The following is a 17,866-nucleotide window of genomic DNA, read 5'->3' as shown; positions in this document are numbered from 1 at the left end:
GTAGCGTGTGGGGGAGCTGGGATTTGACCCCAGCTCCTCTGATTCCAAATTCAGCATTAGCCTCTCTGTGCCCTGTCTGGATTTCTTTCTTTCTTTTAAATATTTTATTTTTCCCAATTACACATAAAAACGGCTTTTAAGATTTGTCTTTTTTAAGTTTTGAGTTCCAAATTCTATCTCTCCCTGCCTTCTCCTCTCCCCTCCCTGAGACAGTAAGCACTCTGATATTAGGTTATCCATGCGCAATCATGTAAAACATTTCCATATTAGTCATTTTGTGCAAGAAAACTCAAAAAGAAAAGAAAGGAAGAAAGGAAGGAAGGAAGGAAGGAAGGAAGGAAGGAAGGAAGAAGAAAAATAACTTCAGTCTGCATTCAGATGACATCAGTTCTTTCTCTGGAAGTAGATAGCATCTTTCATCCTGAGTCCTCTGGGATTGTCTGGAATCATTGTATTACTGAGAATAGCTAAGTTATTCGTAGTAGATCATCTTACAATATTGCTGTTAAACTGTACAATGGTCTCCTGGTTCTGCTCACTTCACTTTATGTGAGTTCATGTAAGTCTTTCCAGGTTTTTCTGAAATCATCCAACTTGTGGTTTCTTATAGCACAATATTGTGCTACATGGAATATTACCATTACAACTTGTTCAACCACTCCCCACCTGATGGGCATCCCCTCAATTTCCAATTCTTGGCCACCACAAAAAGAGCTGCTGTAAATATTTTTGTACACATAGGTCCTTCCCCCCCACCTTTTAAATCTCTTTGGGATACAGACCTAGCAGTGGTGTTTCTAGTTCAAAGGATATGCACAGTTTGGTTACCCTTTGGGCATAGTTCCAAATTACTCCCCAGAATGGTTGGATCAGTTCACAACTCCATTAACAATGCATTAGAGTCCCTGCTTTCCCACACCCCCTCCAACATTTGTCATTTTCCTTTTCTTTCATTTTAACCAATCTGATGAGTGTGAGGTGGTACCCCAGAGTTGTGTTAATTTGCATTTCTCTAATCAATAGTGATTTAGAGCATTATTTTCACATGATAAATTGCTTGTTCTTATCCTTTGACCATTTGCCAATTGGGGAATGGCTTGTATTCTTATAAACTTGACTCAATTCTCTATATATTGAAGAAATTAGGTCTTTAACAAAAATACTTGCTGTAAAATTTTTTCCCCAGTTTCCTGTTTTTCCTCTAATTTTGGTTGCATTGGTTTTGTTTATGCAAAAACTTTTTAATTTCTATAATCAAAATTATCCATTTTATATTGTGTAATGCTCTTTATATCTTGTTTGGTCCTAAATTCTTCCCTTCTCCATAGATCTGACAGGTAAACTATTCCCTGCTCTCCTAATTGGCTTATGGTATCAACCTTTAATCAGGTACCCATTTTGACCTTATGTTGGCATAGGGTGTGAGAGGTTGGTCTATACCTAGTTTCTGCCATGCTGTTTCCTAGTTTTCCCAGCAGATTTTTGTCACATGAGTTTTTATCCCCAAAGCTTGGGTGGAACATTGCAAACTGTCCCTGGGTCAAAGGTGGGTGAAGGAAAGAAGAGAGAGATAGCGCGGGCAGCAGAGAAAACTCAGAACAAGACTTTGGGGGACGCTGAATGCCAAACTGAGGCAGGTGGGGTTTATTTTGTAGCTGATGGTGAGTCTAAACAAGGGGATGATGGTCCCAGCCAGGCTTCGGGCAGATGACTCAGATAGCAAGGCCAGCATCAGAGTGGCCAGTTAAGAAGCTGGTCAGCGGTTGCCAAAGTGGGCACTGTGACCCAATGCCCAAGAGGCATGGGGTCAACCAATCAGAGGGTGGGAAGCATGGATTACCAGAAAGCCCCAAATGGTCCCTGCCCTCAAGGACCATACACCAGCCGATTGTGCGACTCATCGCCGACACCTGCCCATTGTGCCCCATCTTCCCTCCCCAGTCCCTCCCTGACCCAGGCACCCACAGCAGCAGCAGCTGCCTGGGGGCCATTGAGAGCATCTCAGGGCTGCCGCGGGGGCCCCTTGGAGGAGGGGGACCAGTGAGTAGAGAGCGCCCTCCCCCTCTGGTTTGGGGCTGAACAAAGCCCCACAATCACACGTGTATGTAGACTGGTGAATAATGAACATCACGTGTTGGGAACGCCTGCTCGGAAATTTCTGCTGGAAAAAGTGCTCAAGAAAGTCTGGAGTCCGCTGGTCCTGGTGTCCGACTCTTCCTCCCCCAACAGAATGTCCTCCTCGAGGGAGGGCGTTTCCATTTCTGTCTGTAGCATCAGTGCCTGGCACAGTACACGCTCAAAAAATGCGTATTGGTTGATTAAATGACAAAAAAAAAAAAGAATGAGGAACACGTTTCTGAGGAGAGTTTTGTTTTTCTTTTTTCTATTCCTAGTGTTGGGGAGGAAAGGTGAGAGAGGGAGAGAGAGCTTAGGATGCAACACTTGTGAATTAAAACAACAAAGGTCTGAACAACTTTACTCAAAGCAACGTGCATTTATTAAACACCTACTATTTTCAAGAGTACAAAAATAGGTGCTCTATAGACCCTGCTCTCGGGGAATTTACAATCCAATCAGAGGGAGAGAGGTATTGCCCACACTAGCCCATTGCAAGAGTAAAGGGCTGAGTAGAGGGATTTTTGGTCAGGGCAGGGAAATCTGGAGAAGGGGAGAGGAGCTGTGCCAGGCCTGGTGGACAATAAAGGCTAGAGTGGAGTCCGGGAAAGGGAGTCATGGAGTATCAGCCTGGCAGAGTGGTAGGAGCAGATGGGAGGACCTTGAATGCAGGGCTGTGTTCAGTAAGCACCGGGAGGCCATTTGCAGGTAGGGTTTGAGCAGAGGGATGACAGAATCCCAGCGAGGGGGTGGCTTGTGCCTGAAGGGTCCACAATGGCAGGATGAACCCAAGCCTGGGACCAGAGGTGAGCAGGATCTGGGGCAGGGCTGGGCTGGGGGGAGCCGGAGGAGCCCCCACACCCTCCTTAGGTCGAGAAGGAAGAGCTGGGATCAGACAAGGAGCTCCAGCGGGGCGGAAGCCGAGGTGGGGAAGAAGGAGGGACAGGCGTTTAAAGAGAGACAGATTGGACCGAGTGACCCATGGTTCTGGTTTTGTGACTTGCACAGGATCATTAGGCCTCTCTCTGGCCAGAATCTACCTAGGCCAGGGGCCTGGGGCTGCGCCCAAGGGGGATGTCATTTAAGAGGGGCAAGCATCCTCTCCAAAGAGTCCTCTGGTCCAACATCCCTATGCCTTGAGGACTTCTCCCCCAGCCTACTGGGGCCCCCTTTCCTGCTGACTCCCCCCCATCACATCCACTCCAGGGATTTGGGGGTCAGGGTTCTACAGCTGTTCCACGGAACCCCAGGGATTCTGACGTAGCGGCACCTGACTGGAGCCAACCATCTTCTGGGCTCTGTGTGGTGTTAGCGGACATAGGGGCCTCTACTACAGTTTTCACAAGGAACATCCGGGATTGGGGGAAACCAGAGGCCCCTGGTGAGAATGGGATCCTGAGCCTTCCCTGGGTCACGCTTTGCCCGGCACTAGTTTTCCAGGGTCCATCCACCCTCCCCCAGTGGACCCAAAACCCTCCTCCCAGGTTCTGCTCCCTCCTGGCCCCCCAACAGAATGAGACCTGAGCTCCAGACTCCAAGTTCCAGCTCTCCTGTGGCCTAGGTCTGCTGAGGGGCAGCTCTGAGCCGGGGCCATTGCAGGACACAGCCTCCCTCACGGTCCTAGTGAAATCACCAAAGGCATATAACACTTGCTCATGGCCTTCCAGTGGAGAATGAACTCACTCATAAAAACCTCTCAGTTAAGGCCAATTAAGTCATTATTTTTACAGAAAAAGCGAATCTCAGAGCTGGACAGGACCTCAGAATCTCAAGTGTAAGCCACACCAGACCCACACTTTGTCATCCAGCCTTTCCTGAAGCCCCCCAGAGATGGGAAGCCCACCCCCCCACCCCCGATTGGCAGATGCCTCTACTTTGGGGTAGGGCTCCCTGTGCAGAGGTTTTTCCTGACACCCAGACTTTGTCTTCCTCTCTGCAACTACTTCCCTTCCCCTTTGGCTCCTGGTTCAGCCCCTAGGGCCAAGCAGAAGATCTATCTGATCCCTGTTGCATGGGGATGCCCTTCAGATACTCGAACCCAGCTCTCATGCCCTCTGAATCTTCCCTTCTCCAAGCTCGGCATCCCCAGTTCATCCATCCACCCCTCATGGAATATTAACTCCAGGATTTTCACCCTCTGGCTGCTTCTCAAAGCTGGACAATTTCTAGTTCATCAACGTCCCCACACAGATCTGCTGCTCCAGATGCGGACTGCTCTCAGCAAAGGGCAGGAGGCCCGGTCCTCGCACAGCTGTGGATGCGACAGAAGGGGATGGATGGAGGGATAGAGACAGAGAGACACACAAAGGCAAGGACAGAGAGAGGAAAGGAAGGAGAGAGAGACAAGAAGGAAACAGTGACAGAGAAGGAGGGAGGAGGGAAGTGAAGAGACAGAGGGAGAAATAGAGACAGACAGACAGACAAAGGGGGGAGGGAGGGAGGAGACAGACAGAGAAACAGAAAGAGAGAGAGAAAGAGAGAGGAAGGGAGAGAGAGAGAGAAAGAGAGGAAGAAAGGGAGAGGGAGAGGGAGGAGAGGGGGGAAGAGAGAGACAGAGAGAAAGAGACAGACAGACAAAGGGGGGAGGGAGGAGAGACAGACAGAGAGAGAAACAGAGAGAGACATCCAGTACTTGGCATAGTACCTAACAAACAGTAGGCACTTGGTGGCGTGTGTGTGTGTGTGTGTGTGTGTGTGGGCTGCCACCTTGCACTGCTGACCTTCAGGTGAGCCTGCAGGGCACTCAGATCCCAGAGAAGGCTCCCAATGGAATGCTGCCTTGTTATGCCTCCCCATCTTACGCTCTGTCCCAATTCAATTTTATTATCCCCTGCCTACAAATGTGCCCACGTTTCCCCATCCTCAAAAAAACCTCTTCCCTCGTGGCCCCTTCTTTTGATTGGCTGGTTCCTACTTGAACCTTCATTTTAAGGGAAGACCCCCGGCCGCCTCTGTCAACGGCTGATTCCTCAACAGAAAATTAGTCAAAGGACCTGAGCAGTTTTCAAAAAAATTACACACTATTCACAGCCATATGAAAGAATGCCCCAAAGTTCTAATACAAAGAGAAATACAAAACAAAACCATCCCGAGTTTTCACCTCATACTCTACAAATTGGCCAAAATGACAAAAGATGGGAAGAGTCAATGCTGTAGGAGTCACGGGAAAATAGGCACACCGGTGCATTGCCGGCGCACTGTGGGTGGGCTACAACCATTTTGTAAAGCGCTTTGCAGTTATGTAGAGAAAGTGACTAAAAAGTCCATACCCTGTGACCCACAGTCTCTATTATTAGGTTCATACCCTAAGGAAGCCATCAACAAGAAGCCTCCATATACACCAAAATATTTAGAGAGGCATTTTTTGTGCTATCAAAGAATTGGAAACAAAATAGGTGCTCGTTGACTGGGGAATGACTCAGCCAGTTATGATCAACGTACGCAATGGAATATTCCCGCGCTATAAGAAACGATGCGTGTGATGAATGCAGAAACGCCTGGGAAGACCCGCATGAACTGATGCAGAGTGAAGTCGGCAGAGCCGAGACAACCCTCCACACAAGCAACCAGGCCAGCCTCAACGGCGAGCACAAAGACACGGCCGAGAATCCAAAGCGATGGAACAAGATGACCAAGACCAACCAGGGCTGGAGTGAAGAGAGATGGGAAGATGGCCCAGACCGCTCTTGACAGCCCTGGAAGGTCCCCCTTCCAGGCTTCTTCGATGATTGGTGAGGCTGATTTTTCTTCTCTCTTTGTCTTTAAAGGGTATTATTTGTTAAACGAATGTCTCTCCGGGAGGAAGAGAGGAAGAGATACTAGAGGAAGTTATGGCAATGTAATAATAAAGACATCAACAAAAATTTATTTCAAAAAAAGGGCTGGTATCTGTTTATAGGGAAGGACCTAAAATCCTACTGTCCTAACAGCCCATCCAATGCCCTAATGGCAAGTCGGAAGGAAAAAATGTGTATTTACATCAAGAACCAATTCATTTATTTATTTATTGGGGAATTGGGGGAGGGAGTGGCACAAAATTGCCCAACATGGTGCTCCGCATCTTGCCAAGAAACCGACCTTGCCATGGAAAAAAGGCCAACAGTGAATTCCACAGAGACCTTTCCTTTCAAAAATCTGGAATGTGGGTATTTGTGTTGTTTGGTCTTTTAATGAGTAAATACGCTCAATCTTCTATTCTGGTCCTCCTTCCATAGTCAGTTTTATTACAAAGAATAGTATCAAAATATATGACAATATAGTTCCTTTATGAACAAGAGACAAATGCAGCTTTAGAAAGGGCCCACCGGCTAGGAACAGTTTTTCTCCCCAACGTAGGCAAGTGGTCACGGTTGCTTGGCGTGTCTCAGCAGCCTGGACTGGGTGGGTTGTTCAGACTTCCGTGGGATTCCCACTGAGGGCAGAGTTTCCATTTGAATAATTTAAGTTAACCATCAGACAGCGGGGAGTTTGGGGAGGTAGGTCACAAGTCTTCATGTGGCGAGGGTTTCGGAGTTTCCTCTGCTTCTTCATCTTCTGTCAAAAGCAAACACACGTCAGCCGTCAGCAGCCTGACTTGTGGAAACTATGACGGGGCAGGGGTGGGGCAGGGTGCCCTGCGTGGGGGAAATCCCAGGCCGTGGCCGCCCACACAAGCAGCTGCGTCGGCACCTCGGCCTGCCAAAGGCTTCCCGCGTCAGAGCCAGAAGGAACCTGGGGAGTCGTCGGCGGGTCACAGAGCAAGCAACCAGCCTGGCACCTGCCCCACGGCTGCCAAATGCAGAGCGGAGGGCAGCGCCCGGTCTCTGGCTTCCAGCCTCTGCTGTTTTCTGCATCGCCAACGTGCCGGCTCACCCGCTCCTCCCCCCAACGCCACCTCTTCTGCTGTCCTCCCAGGGGCTCCCACGACTTGAGTCTATCTCCCGAGGGAGGGGCCCACCCTCTCTGGCCCCTCCGTGGTGCCCCACGGGCAGGGGCATCCGTCCAGGCTCCTTTTCTCGCCTTCCCACACCCACTCTCGATGGCAGTCCTAGCACTGGGGCGCAGGAGAACTTCCCTCCCTCCTCCTTGACGCTGGGCTCAGAGATTCTCCCCATTTCTGAACAAGGACCACACGTGTTAAATTTCCTGCAGGCCGTCGCGTGGCCCCTGGAGTCCTCGATGGGAGAGACAGTGGCGGGAGGGACGGATGGGAAGCCGCGTCTGTGGGTGGCGCCGCTCCTCACCTCGGGTGTCCTCGGTGGGCACACAGCCACCATCTCTCTCCTGGAAGCCCTCAGCACAGGCACAGACGTAGCTGCCCGGGGTATTGAAGCATTTCTGGTGCTCTTGGGAACACACCTTCTCCGGGAGGGAGCACTCATCTACATCTACAGATGAGACGCCCACATGCCCTCTTAACAGTGAGCCCACATCCGGGCCCTGCCCCAGCCCCAGGGCCCCTCACACACATGGCCCAGGCCGCAGGCATGGAAACCATTGCTTCCCCCAGGGAAGGGGGCATTAGCTGGGGGGGGGGGGTAGGCGGAAGGCTAAGGCTTCTCTGCTCCTCCCTGCGAGCTCAGCATGGAGGTTCAGACCCATGGAGGGGGAGGGAGGCTAAGAGCCAGCATGGCTGAGTGGTCAGAGTTTGCTGCGAGCCTGAGCCCCGGGTTCCAATCTAGCTTCTGACACATCTGACTGTGGGACTCTGGACAAGTCTCTGGGTTCAAGTTTCAGAGAAGAGCTTGCTCACTGGGAGCTCCCAATACCCGTAGAACCACAGGTCCTATAACAAAGAGATGGGCTGAACCAGTCCCTGTGGTTTTACAGATGGAAGAAGGCCAAGCCAGCACCACTGTCGGGCCGTGCCGTGCCCTGATTTCCAAAGAGCTGCGCTAGGGACCAAGCGTGTGTTGGCTTCGTTAAAGATGGTGGCCCCCACAGGTCCCGAGGAGGTAGGAAGGTATTGTGAGGGTGGGGTGGGGGGCCGCGGGGGCCCTCGAGGACTTGGCAGGAAAGGTCTTGGGCTGGTTTTCACCACACAACACTTGTGACCTTCACCATGGCCCCCCAATGGTGCTGAGTAAACAGAACCAAGGAGACCACGCCCGATGATGAGTGACCATCCAAGTGATCAGAGCACTCAGGGGAAGCTGGCCTTGCCTAATGGGAAGATCATCGAAGGTCCCAGCAAAGGGAGGGTGAAGCCCACAAGAGGTGGGGAGCTCCCAGGGCAGAGGAGCGCAGATGCTGCCAGGTGGGACCAGGGGGAGGGCAGGAAGACGCTGGCAATGGAAAGGCTTTTTTTTCCTTTTCCAGCCACGTTGGGTGGGAGGTCCGCCCCATCCCAGGGGCTGCTGAGGGTGCGGTGGTGACTGTCCCAGGTGACCCCGAGGCAGAGGCCCGCACCAGGGCAGAGACGCGCCAATCACTCACCTCGACACGCGCCATCTTCCTGTGCGTACCCGGCCGTGCAGTTTATACAGTGTCCCGGACCCTCTCCCACACACCCTGAGCAACTGGGGTCACACTCTAGGAACAAAGCAAAACCCAACATTCAGGGATGCTGGCGCCCCAATCTCAGGGCCTCATAACCTGGGAGTTTACCCTCAAGGCAAGTGAGGGGCAGTGCGAGCCAATGCGGGAGCCGTTGGTTTAGGGTCCGAGGGCCTGGGTTCGAGTCTTGGCTCTGTACCTGGGGGTTCATGGGCAAGTCCCGGCAAGGGCTGAGGTCCCATCCAACAAAGACCAGCCCCTCTTCTCACCGCTTCTATCGACACCTGGGCAGCCGTCCGCCAGTCTTCTCTGAAGACTCTTAACACTTATTTCCTGAACTCTAAACATTGCACCCTTTTGAGAAGTTTGTGTGTGTTTTTGCGGGGGGGGGGGGAGTGTTTTTTGATTCACGTAAAACACCTGAGCATGCCAGGCGGCCTGCTGTCGAGGGCCCCCCCCCCATTTAGCCTTCCTATAGAGGTGTGTCCACCTCACTTCCTACACGGGAGCCCAGCCCTCGGCCCCCAGCTCCCAGTCACCCTCTGGATTCTGTCCCGTCACGTTTCCATCCTCATTCTGTGGGCACGTGAGGCAGAAACGCCCAAGGACAGGAACCTGAGCTTGATGGGAGAGGGCTCTAGGCCCCAGAGGCCTCCTGCGTCTGCAGTGACCACTGAGACCCCAAGGGAAGGCAAACCTTTGCAGAAGAAGGAGCCGTTGTTGTTGAGACAGTAGAAGCCCTGGTCACACGCAGGGGTCTCTGCTGCACACTCGTCCACGTCTGAAACGAGAGGGGGAGTCTGTGACTAGGGCTGGCCCAGGACCCAGCTCCCAGCCCTCCGGACTCCCGATGTTGACCCCCAGATCCTCCAGACCGGCTCCTTTCACACCCAGGGGTGTCTGTAACAGCAGGGCTGCTGGAAGTCTCTGGGGCAGCTGAGGGCCTCTGGGGGCTGGGAGCAGGCTTGGGGTTCATCTAGTCCCCTGCCTGAGGTGCCTGCCCTGTGGTCCTGCTCAGGTCACATGCCACATCCCCTGGGTCATCCCCAGTGACTTGGAGGCCGCCTAGCAGGGGGGCGCCAGAAAGCTGAGGTTCTCAGCCCAGTTCTGCTCGGAATCATAAGGCACCATGTCCTGCAGGCTCAGATCATGACTCTACCTCTTCCAGACTCAGTTTCCCCCTCTGTAAAACAGGCGTGAAGATAAAAGCAGCCCCCTCCCAGCACTGTTGTCTGATTCAAATGAGAAGTGCTTTGAAAACCTGAAAGGGCAAGGGAGTACATTCCTCCACCTCCCCCAGATCCCCTTGGCCACATCCGGGAGTCACCAGCAGCAGGGAGGGGCCCAGCCCCATGTACCCTCTCAGCGGTAACCCAGACCCACCCCAACTGAGCAAGAATCCCTTCTCCATTGTTCCACAAGTGCTCATCTAATCTGTGCTTGAAGACCTCCTGTGACGGGGAACTCACTACCTGTAACAGCAGCCCCTTCCAACTGTTGGCAAGTTTCCCCTTTTACCAAGCTGAGGCGTACCCACCCTCCTAGTTTTAGGGCCAAGAAGAACAAAATGCATCTCCGTTCTGCATGTAGGCCGGCAGCTGGCTGCCCCGATGAGCTCTCTGGTCACTCAGCCCAGAGGAGCTACGTCCTCGGGCACTGAGAGCACACTTGCATGTGAGCATGGAGCCCCCATCAGTGACCTTTCAAGAGAACATGAAGACAGACAGCTCTGAAAGTAACGCGCTGTACTATGCACCTTTCAAAGAAGGAAGAGCGCCTAAGCTTCAGACGTGACCCTCCTCTGTCTATGGAAATGCCCACTCCAGGGCAGCCAGGAAGCCAGAGAAGTGGCTGAGGGAGGATGCGGGGCTGTGACGACTGTCCCTGAGCATCTCAAGGGCTGGCCGGGCTCTCTCAGCCCCAGAGGGCAGAGATCTGGGCCTGACGCAAGGACACACTTCCTAACGGTCAGAGCCTGCCGAGCACGGACCGGGCTAGGAGGGAGGCGGCGGGTCCCAGTGACTGCCGAGAAACCTGAAATCCTGGGACGACGTGCAAGTGGCACGGGCATCCTGGGCGGTCCCCAGGCTTTGCCCTTCACACTCCAGACTCCACAGGAAACACCGGGCAGTCGCCAGGTCAATTCTCTAAGCAACTCCAAGATCTTCCCCTGGACTGCACTGTCCCCTCCAGCTACTGGTCTGCTGCCCTCCGTACAGCACGGAAGGCACCAGAGCCCAAGGACCTGTGTTCAAATCTTGACTCCTCTGGCCACGTCACTTTACTTCCTGTGCCTCAGTTTCCTTGTCTGTAAAGTAAGGGGGTTGGGCTAGCTGGCCTTTGAAGAGCCTCAGTCTTCCTCTGTAAAATAGGCTTCTCTGGCTGTCAGCTTCCCTGGCCTCCCCGGCAGGATGGAGACAGAAGCCAATGAAGGAGGCCCCACACGTTTGTAGAATGATCATGTGAGTAGAAAGGAGCCTAGAAGTCGAGGCATCCTCCCAGCAGGGGCTCAAAGGGAGAAGGGACCCCGGAGGCCCTGCAGGGCAGCCCTCTCATCTCATAGGATTAACCTGGCAGGGCCAGGACTGGAACCCAGCTCCACCGGGCCCCCAGCATCTCCACGTCTGTCCCTCACTCACACAGGCCGTGGAGGGGAGCCCTCCCCAAATTCTCCGCCCTGGCCGGGCCCCTCCTCTCCCCGTCTTCACACGGCCACCCCCCGAGAATGCCCACGAGGGACCAGGCCGGTCTGCGACTCAAGCACCCGATCTTAACCGATGACGTCCCTCGTGCCAAAGCACCGACCGCGCTTCCTGTAACTCGGCGCATCTATAAAGCTCCTGCTGTGTGCCAGGCACCGCGCCAAACGCTCTACAAACGCCACATCGTGGGGGCCTCCGAGCCTTGGGAGGCCGGACCTCACTAAGAAGCCTCCACAACAGGCTGCCCCCGCACGTGGAATCCGGAGGCCCTGGGTTCCAATCCTGGCTCTGCTGGGCACTACCCGTACGTGCTAGCCAATGCCTCCTGAACCGTGGGTGACCCTGGGCCTCAGTTTCCTCCTCTGGGTCAGGCTGGCTCTAAAGCTGTGATCTCCCGACTCAAACCTCCACCTCCCCTGCCCTGAGCTCCGGGCTGGGACTACCCCCTGCTGCTGGAAACTCCACTCCGTGTGCCCAGCGCCCAAGGAGCCGCTCCTCTCTGTTCCCCAAAGACCCCCCATGGACAGCCAGGTGCCCGGGCCTGCACTCCCGCAGTCTCCCTCCCCGCCGCCCCTCCCCCGTCAGTCCCGCTCCCGTCTGCCAGGCCCTCAGGAGCCAATGCAGTGCGGACAAGGCCATTAGGCGGGCCGGCCAAAAACATCAAACTGACCTTTCTGTCCTCCCCCTCCCCACGCTTTCTCTTACACCACCCTCCACGTCTCCACCTGTGGACGGTCATACCCCCAGGGACCGTGGTCTCCCTCCCCAGACTTCTCCTGGCACCTGGCCTAGAGCTCCCCCCGGGACCCACCCTCCCCAGCCCGCCAGGGTCACGCCCGGCACTCCTGCCCCTCCGCCTCCTCTGGGAGCAGGCGCCGGACAGAGGACCCCGAGGGAGGGGCAGGGGCACAGGACCGCCTCACAGGCCCAACGGGAGGAGCGGGTGTCTCCGGCGTCTCCCCGGGGCCAGGCAGAAAGCTTGCTTGGCTCTGTGAGATGTGCCGGGCTTGGAGGCGTGCTCCCCCCTCACCAGAGCCCCGTCAGAGGAAGCGAGATCTGCCCCGTGACTACGGGCCCTAACTGCTCGCCTCTCCGTTTCTCATCCCAGAAAATGGGCGCCACCGGGCAGAGCGCCGGGCATGGTGTGCATGAGGAAGACGGAGCTCAAATCCGGACTGACTCATCATTAGCAAAAAGAGATGATGACAAGACAGCATTTTGTAATTCGGATCTCATTTCATCCCCGCGACAATCCTGGGACATAGGGGCTATCATTATCCTCATTCTACAGACGAAGAAACTGAGGCAGGCCAAGCTAAGAGACTTGCCCAGGGTCACACAGGTAGCAAGTGCCGAGGCCAGATTTGAACTCGTGTCTCCCTAACTTCAGGCCAAGAGCACTATCTATGGGCAGCATGACCCTGGGTAAGTCACTTCATGCTGTCTGCCTCTGTCTCCTCACCTGTAAAATGGGGGATGGGCACGACCCAAGTGAGGCTGCATCTCCCACCCCCCCCACCCGAGGCACTCCCCTAACTCACCTACGCAGGCGTCTTCCTCCTGGACCCACCCGACTTCACATTCGCCGCAGTCTTTGTGGGTCGGGCCGGAGCAGGTCTTACATGCCGGGTTACACACTGGAAAAGACACATTTCAAAGTCCGGCCCTGATGAGCACGGCTGGGCTTTTCCCTGGCATCCCCTTGGGCAGCAGACGGGGTCCCGTACTCTTGGACACCCCCGAGCCCCTTCCTTGAGGGGCACCCGAGATCTCAAAGAACCAGAAACAAGAGATGAGGCCTCAGGATAACAGGGGAGGGGGACAAATATGGTCAGGGGCCAGGCTGGAGCCCGGGCTCATCTTCTTCCCAGTTTCCCTTCCCTGGCATGGGCCCTTCTGGCCCCTCCTCATCTCCCTGAAGGGTTGGGGGCCCCAGGGAGACCCCGCAGGCCCCGTGCAAGGCCTTCGGGGTGGACGGCCACATCACCTGTGCAGACAGAGTGGGTGTCGTTCCTCCAGGTGCTGAAATAGCCCTCCACGCAATCCATGCAGAGCGGCCCCATGTAGCCAAGGTGACACATGCACTTGCCGTCCCCGCCACGACTCCCGTCACCGTTGCAATAACCATTGCCCCGGCACGGCTGTTTGGACCCCCCAGGACACTCTGGTGTCAGAGGGCAAAAAGGCAGGGCTCAGAGGCCGGCGGAGACCCCCAGCCACCCCTGAAATCCAGCCAGAGCGCCTGAGTGAGGGTCTGCTGCGCTTCCTGAGCGGGGAAGCTCTCCCTCAGTGCTCCCTCCCTCCCTCAATCCCTCTCTCCCTGCCTCCCCCCCTTCTCTCTCTCTCTCTTCCTCTCTCTCTCCTCTCACTCTCTCTCTCTCCCCTCTTTTCTCCCCTTTGTACCCCCTATCCCCTACCCCCAGATAGAATGTAAGCTCCCTGAGGGCAGAAGTAGTTTCACTTTTCTCTTTGCCTTCCCAGCGCCCTACCCGGGGCCTGGCATACAGAAGGCACTTAGCGCTTCCTGCCTGATGGTCCAGCTAGCGGCCACCTCCACCCAAATCCACTCTGATTAAGGACCATTAGGCAGAGTGACCACTATAAGGCTCAATGTCCCTGTCTGGCATCGATTAAAGTGAACCAAAGTCCAAAAAAGTCCCATTAACTTAGCAAAGGTGCCAGAGTAAAGAAGGTCATTCACACACAGATGTGGACAAAGCAAAGGGAAAAAGGGGCTATTTCCCAACTCATTCATTCATCCATCACTGATTTATGGAGGGTCTGCAGCGTGCCAGGCAAGGCAGTCTGTGTGTGTGCGTGCATGTGTGTGTGTACCTGTGTATGCATGTGCACACGCTCTGGGGGTGCCTGCACCTGACCCTCCAGCCTGCCTGCAGGAGGCACCTCACGGCCACTCTCTCCTCGGCCCAGACAAACACCGGGAGACCTACCGAGGCAGTCTGGTCCGTAGGTTCCAGAAAGGCAGCACACTTCCAGAGTGTCCACACAAAACCATCTAAATAAGTCGGGATGTTTCTTTTTCCTGAGTAAAGAGAAGCAGGTTTTTATCATTAAGCCTGGGTACATGCTAGGTTCCCTAAAAGAAACGAATACTCTGTTTAACAGCACATGACGTAATTCAAACACAGCGTGTCAGGCCAGGGCCAACACCTCCTCACACTGGGGCAGGGATAGCCCCACTCAGAGTGGGGTGGCAGGTGACCCTGGCGCTGCCAGGGCTGAGGCTGCCCCACGGGGGACGTATCAGGCAGGAGACCACCAGCTGCCGTGGGCCCAGGCAGAGTCACCCCAATACCCGAGGCCTGAACCCCAGTCTCATCTTCCTTGCTCCCCACCCTCTAAACCACACACAGCCCCATCTGGATATGGCCGGTAGCAATAAGTGGTGGGGACAGAGTGATTCCAGGAATGAGGTGGGCAGAATTAGTGCTGCTGTCCCAGTTTTACAGATGAGAAAACTAAGGATGCCAGATGTAAAGGACCTGACCACAGCAACGAGCCGGGCAGGATTCAAACCTGGTTCTCTCTGGACTCCCAGCTCAGAATTCTTTGTGCTTGGCCATGACGCCTACGGTGATTTTTTTTTGTTAGGTAGCCATCCACACTCCACATAATCTGAATCCCACCCTGACATGCCGCTGCTCGTACCCACACCCTCTCCCCACGCGCTCGCCCCGGCTCTGTCCAGCCAAGGACCCAAACAACCAATCAAGTTCAGACTTACTGTTTGAACCACCAATTTTCGAGGTGTTCCTCATTATTTTCCACCATATTGTTACAATCAAAAGCATCACTCTCACATAGGTTTTCAATGATTTCTAGGAGACGGATCTCACTGGAGCATAAAAACCACAAGTCAGCACTAGAGGAAGTTAAAGGTGTCTAGTATCTGCCTGAGATAGTGGGGTGTGCGTGTAGGTGACAATGAAAAGGAGGTGGGGGACAAACTCCTCCCAAGGGATGATCTCTAAAACCCAGAATCCTTCTCCTCCACTATCCACAGCACCATTTCTCGAGTCCTGACCTCTGGTGGGCAGCGATGACACCATAAAGTGTCCCTAACTGGAAAGGAGCCGGGCTCCTGAAAGTCTGCTCCCCATCTTTCCATAAGTCCCATGGAGCGGTCCCTTGAGACATAATAGAGACCTCTGCTTCACCTCCTCAGCTCTCTCTCCCTTCCTCCTCCAATGCCTGCCCCATTGAGATCACAGGGTGGGGGGTGCTGGAGCCCCGGGCCACCGTGTGACGACAAACCTAGACTCATATTTGGACAGCGTCTTCTCTTCCCAAGCTGTATTTCCACCACCAAAATTCTTCTTTTCGGTATTTGCCAATCCCTGCCAAAAGGAAAACATAGAATGTTTGTTCAGTTAACGATATTTTCCTGGGAAACCAACTCAACTAGAAATTTTATCTGGAAAACCCCAGGGGACTTGAAGGAATGTCCCTTGTCTTCTCATGGCCAGCTGGGCAGCAGGAGCCCAGGAAAACTCACTGCCCATGGGCATTCAATGGCCACACGCTTTACAGACAAAACCTACCCTTTTCTCCTGGAAAGAGACCATTGAATTTCAGGTTAATTGTGCTCTCACATTTCACCACCTTTGATTCCAGCTGCATTTGGATTGGGCAGGGGCCTCCCAGGCTTCTGGTCCAGCCCACTCCTGAACAGGAATCCCCTCTACTGACATTCAGGCATTTAGACGACCAACCCTTATTGAGCGCCTGCCATGTACATGCCTACCCTCCAGGCGCTCACAGCCCTAGAGGAGGGCCATCCGAGCTCTGGAGAGAGTGGCAGGGCTGGGGACTGACTGGGAAAGGCCTCCTGGAGCATCTGGGTGAGGGCTGAGCCTCCAAGGAAGCCAGGGAAACGAGGAGGGGAGGGGAAGGCACAGAGCATCCCCTGCATGGGGGACAGGCTAGCATGGGCGCTGCAACACCCCAGCAGGTGGTCTCCCGGCCACGGCTTGGAAATGCCCAGGGATGGGGCATCATCCCAAGGCCTGGCTTCCCAAGCACTCACCAACTAGAGCCACTTATGAATTCTCTGGCCAATTGTACGGATGGCCAGTGGGCTGCCCAAATTTGTCAAGTGCACTTATGTGTGTCACAGCTTCAGAGAGAGAGGGCTGGAAGGAACCTCGGAGACCATGGAGGACAGCCCCCCATCTGACAGCTGAGGAAACCGAGGCTCAGAGTCACAGTCCCACATGGGGAGGAAACACGGGTTCTGCTTCCCACTTCTGACAGTGCAGGGAAGGGGGGAGGGGCTGCGGTGTCAGAAGGTACCTAGGACAGGTGGACCAGAGAGAGCGGAGAGCCTGGAGGCGGCCACCCGGTGCGGTGGACAGAGCACTGGGCTTGCTGTGCACCCCTGGGCGCCCCTTGCCCTCTCTGGGCTCCTCCTCCCCCCAGTCCCTCCCTCTCCAGCCTCGCACCTTGTTGAACTGATCCACGATGTTCTTGCAGACCGTGCACGGCTTGTGGCTGTGCGAGGAAGAGGAGGAGGAGGAGGAGGAGGAGGAGGAAAGGTAGGCTTGGGACAGCAAGAGCAGGAGCGGGAGGAGGAGCCGGGGCAGGGGCCGGCTCTGGCCCCGGGGACCTGGAGGACGCATGGCCAGACAGTGAGGACCAAGGAGGGACGGAGGGACGGGAGGGAGGACCGGCTGGAGAACCAGCCAGGGACAGCGGAGAAAGGGAGGAGGGATCCGGGAGGGGGGCGAGGAGGAGGAGAGATCCGGGATCAGCAGAGGGGAGAGTGGAGATCACTGGAGGAGGGGTCTGAGATCAAGAGAGGGGAGAAGGAGGAGGGGTCCGGGATTAGTAGAGGGGAGGGAGGGGTCTGAGATCAATAGAGGAAAAAAGAGAAGGGGTCCGAGACCAATGGAGAAAAAAAGAGGAGGGGTCCGGGATCAATGGAGGAAAAAAGAGGAGGGGTCCGGGACCAAGGGAGGAACAAAGAGGAGGGGTCCGGGATCAATGGAGGAAAAAAGGAGGAGGGGTCCGGGATCAATGGAGGAAAAAAGAGGAGGGGTCCGGGACCAAGAGAGGAAAAAAGAGGAGGGGTCCGGGATCAATGGAGGAAAAAACGAGGAGGGGTCCGAGACCAATGGAGGAAAAAAGAGGAGGGGTCCGAGACCAAGGGAGGAAAAAAGAGGAGGGGTCTGGGATCAATGGAGGAAAAAACGAGGAGGGGTCCGAGACCAAGGGAGGAAAAAAGAGGAGGGGTCTGGGATCAATGGAGGAAAAAAGGAGGAGGGGTCCGGGATCAGCACGACGGATCCGTTGAGCGGGGCTCGGATGTCCGCGGGATCCTGGAGGAGCCGGGACAAGGGAGGCTCCGCCTCCACACCTGGGCCGGTCCCAGAGAGGACCCGGCTCCGACCGAGGCCCCAAGAGCTCGAGCTCGCGCAGGCGCAGAGAAGGACACCGAGGCCCCTCCTCCTTCGCTCGGAAGCCGGCTTCCTTCGGAACCGGTCTATTTCACGAGGATCCGAGCCAAGCCCCGCCCCGCTTGCCAGCCCTCGGATCGTCATTGGGCGAGAAACCGC

The 17,866-nt window shown here is 55.0% G+C and overlaps 1 protein-coding gene across 2 annotated transcripts; it reads right to left on the bottom strand.

Annotated features, from left to right (window-relative positions):
* Positions 1 to 6,088: 6,088 nt before the first annotated feature.
* On the bottom strand, positions 6,089 to 17,141 carry CRELD2 (cysteine rich with EGF like domains 2). 2 transcript variants are annotated; one of them, XM_027854343.1, is made up of 10 exons: positions 16,754 to 17,141; positions 15,567 to 15,649; positions 15,037 to 15,147; positions 14,243 to 14,334; positions 13,279 to 13,455; positions 12,833 to 12,928; positions 9,287 to 9,370; positions 8,530 to 8,625; positions 7,338 to 7,481; positions 6,089 to 6,645 (listed from the first exon to the last, which is right to left on the bottom strand). In XM_027854343.1, exons 1-10 carry the CDS (start codon positions 16,928 to 16,930, stop codon positions 6,596 to 6,598), a joined length of 1,110 nt encoding a protein of 369 aa, XP_027710144.1. In that variant the 5' UTR covers positions 16,931 to 17,141; the 3' UTR covers positions 6,089 to 6,595. The 2 variants fall into 2 exon arrangements, with proteins under 2 accessions (XP_027710144.1, XP_027710143.1); XM_027854342.1 differs by having other exon boundaries at positions 6,089 to 6,648; positions 16,754 to 17,139.
* Between the last annotated feature and the right edge of the window lie 725 nt (positions 17,142 to 17,866).

This window comes from Vombatus ursinus, unplaced genomic scaffold (assembly GCF_900497805.2).
Source record: "Vombatus ursinus unplaced genomic scaffold, bare-nosed wombat genome assembly UNPS02010394.1, whole genome shotgun sequence".
Taxonomy (NCBI): domain Eukaryota; kingdom Metazoa; phylum Chordata; class Mammalia; order Diprotodontia; family Vombatidae; genus Vombatus; species Vombatus ursinus.
Note: the sequence above shows the minus strand (reverse complement) of the source record. Positions and strands in the feature narration are given on the sequence as shown.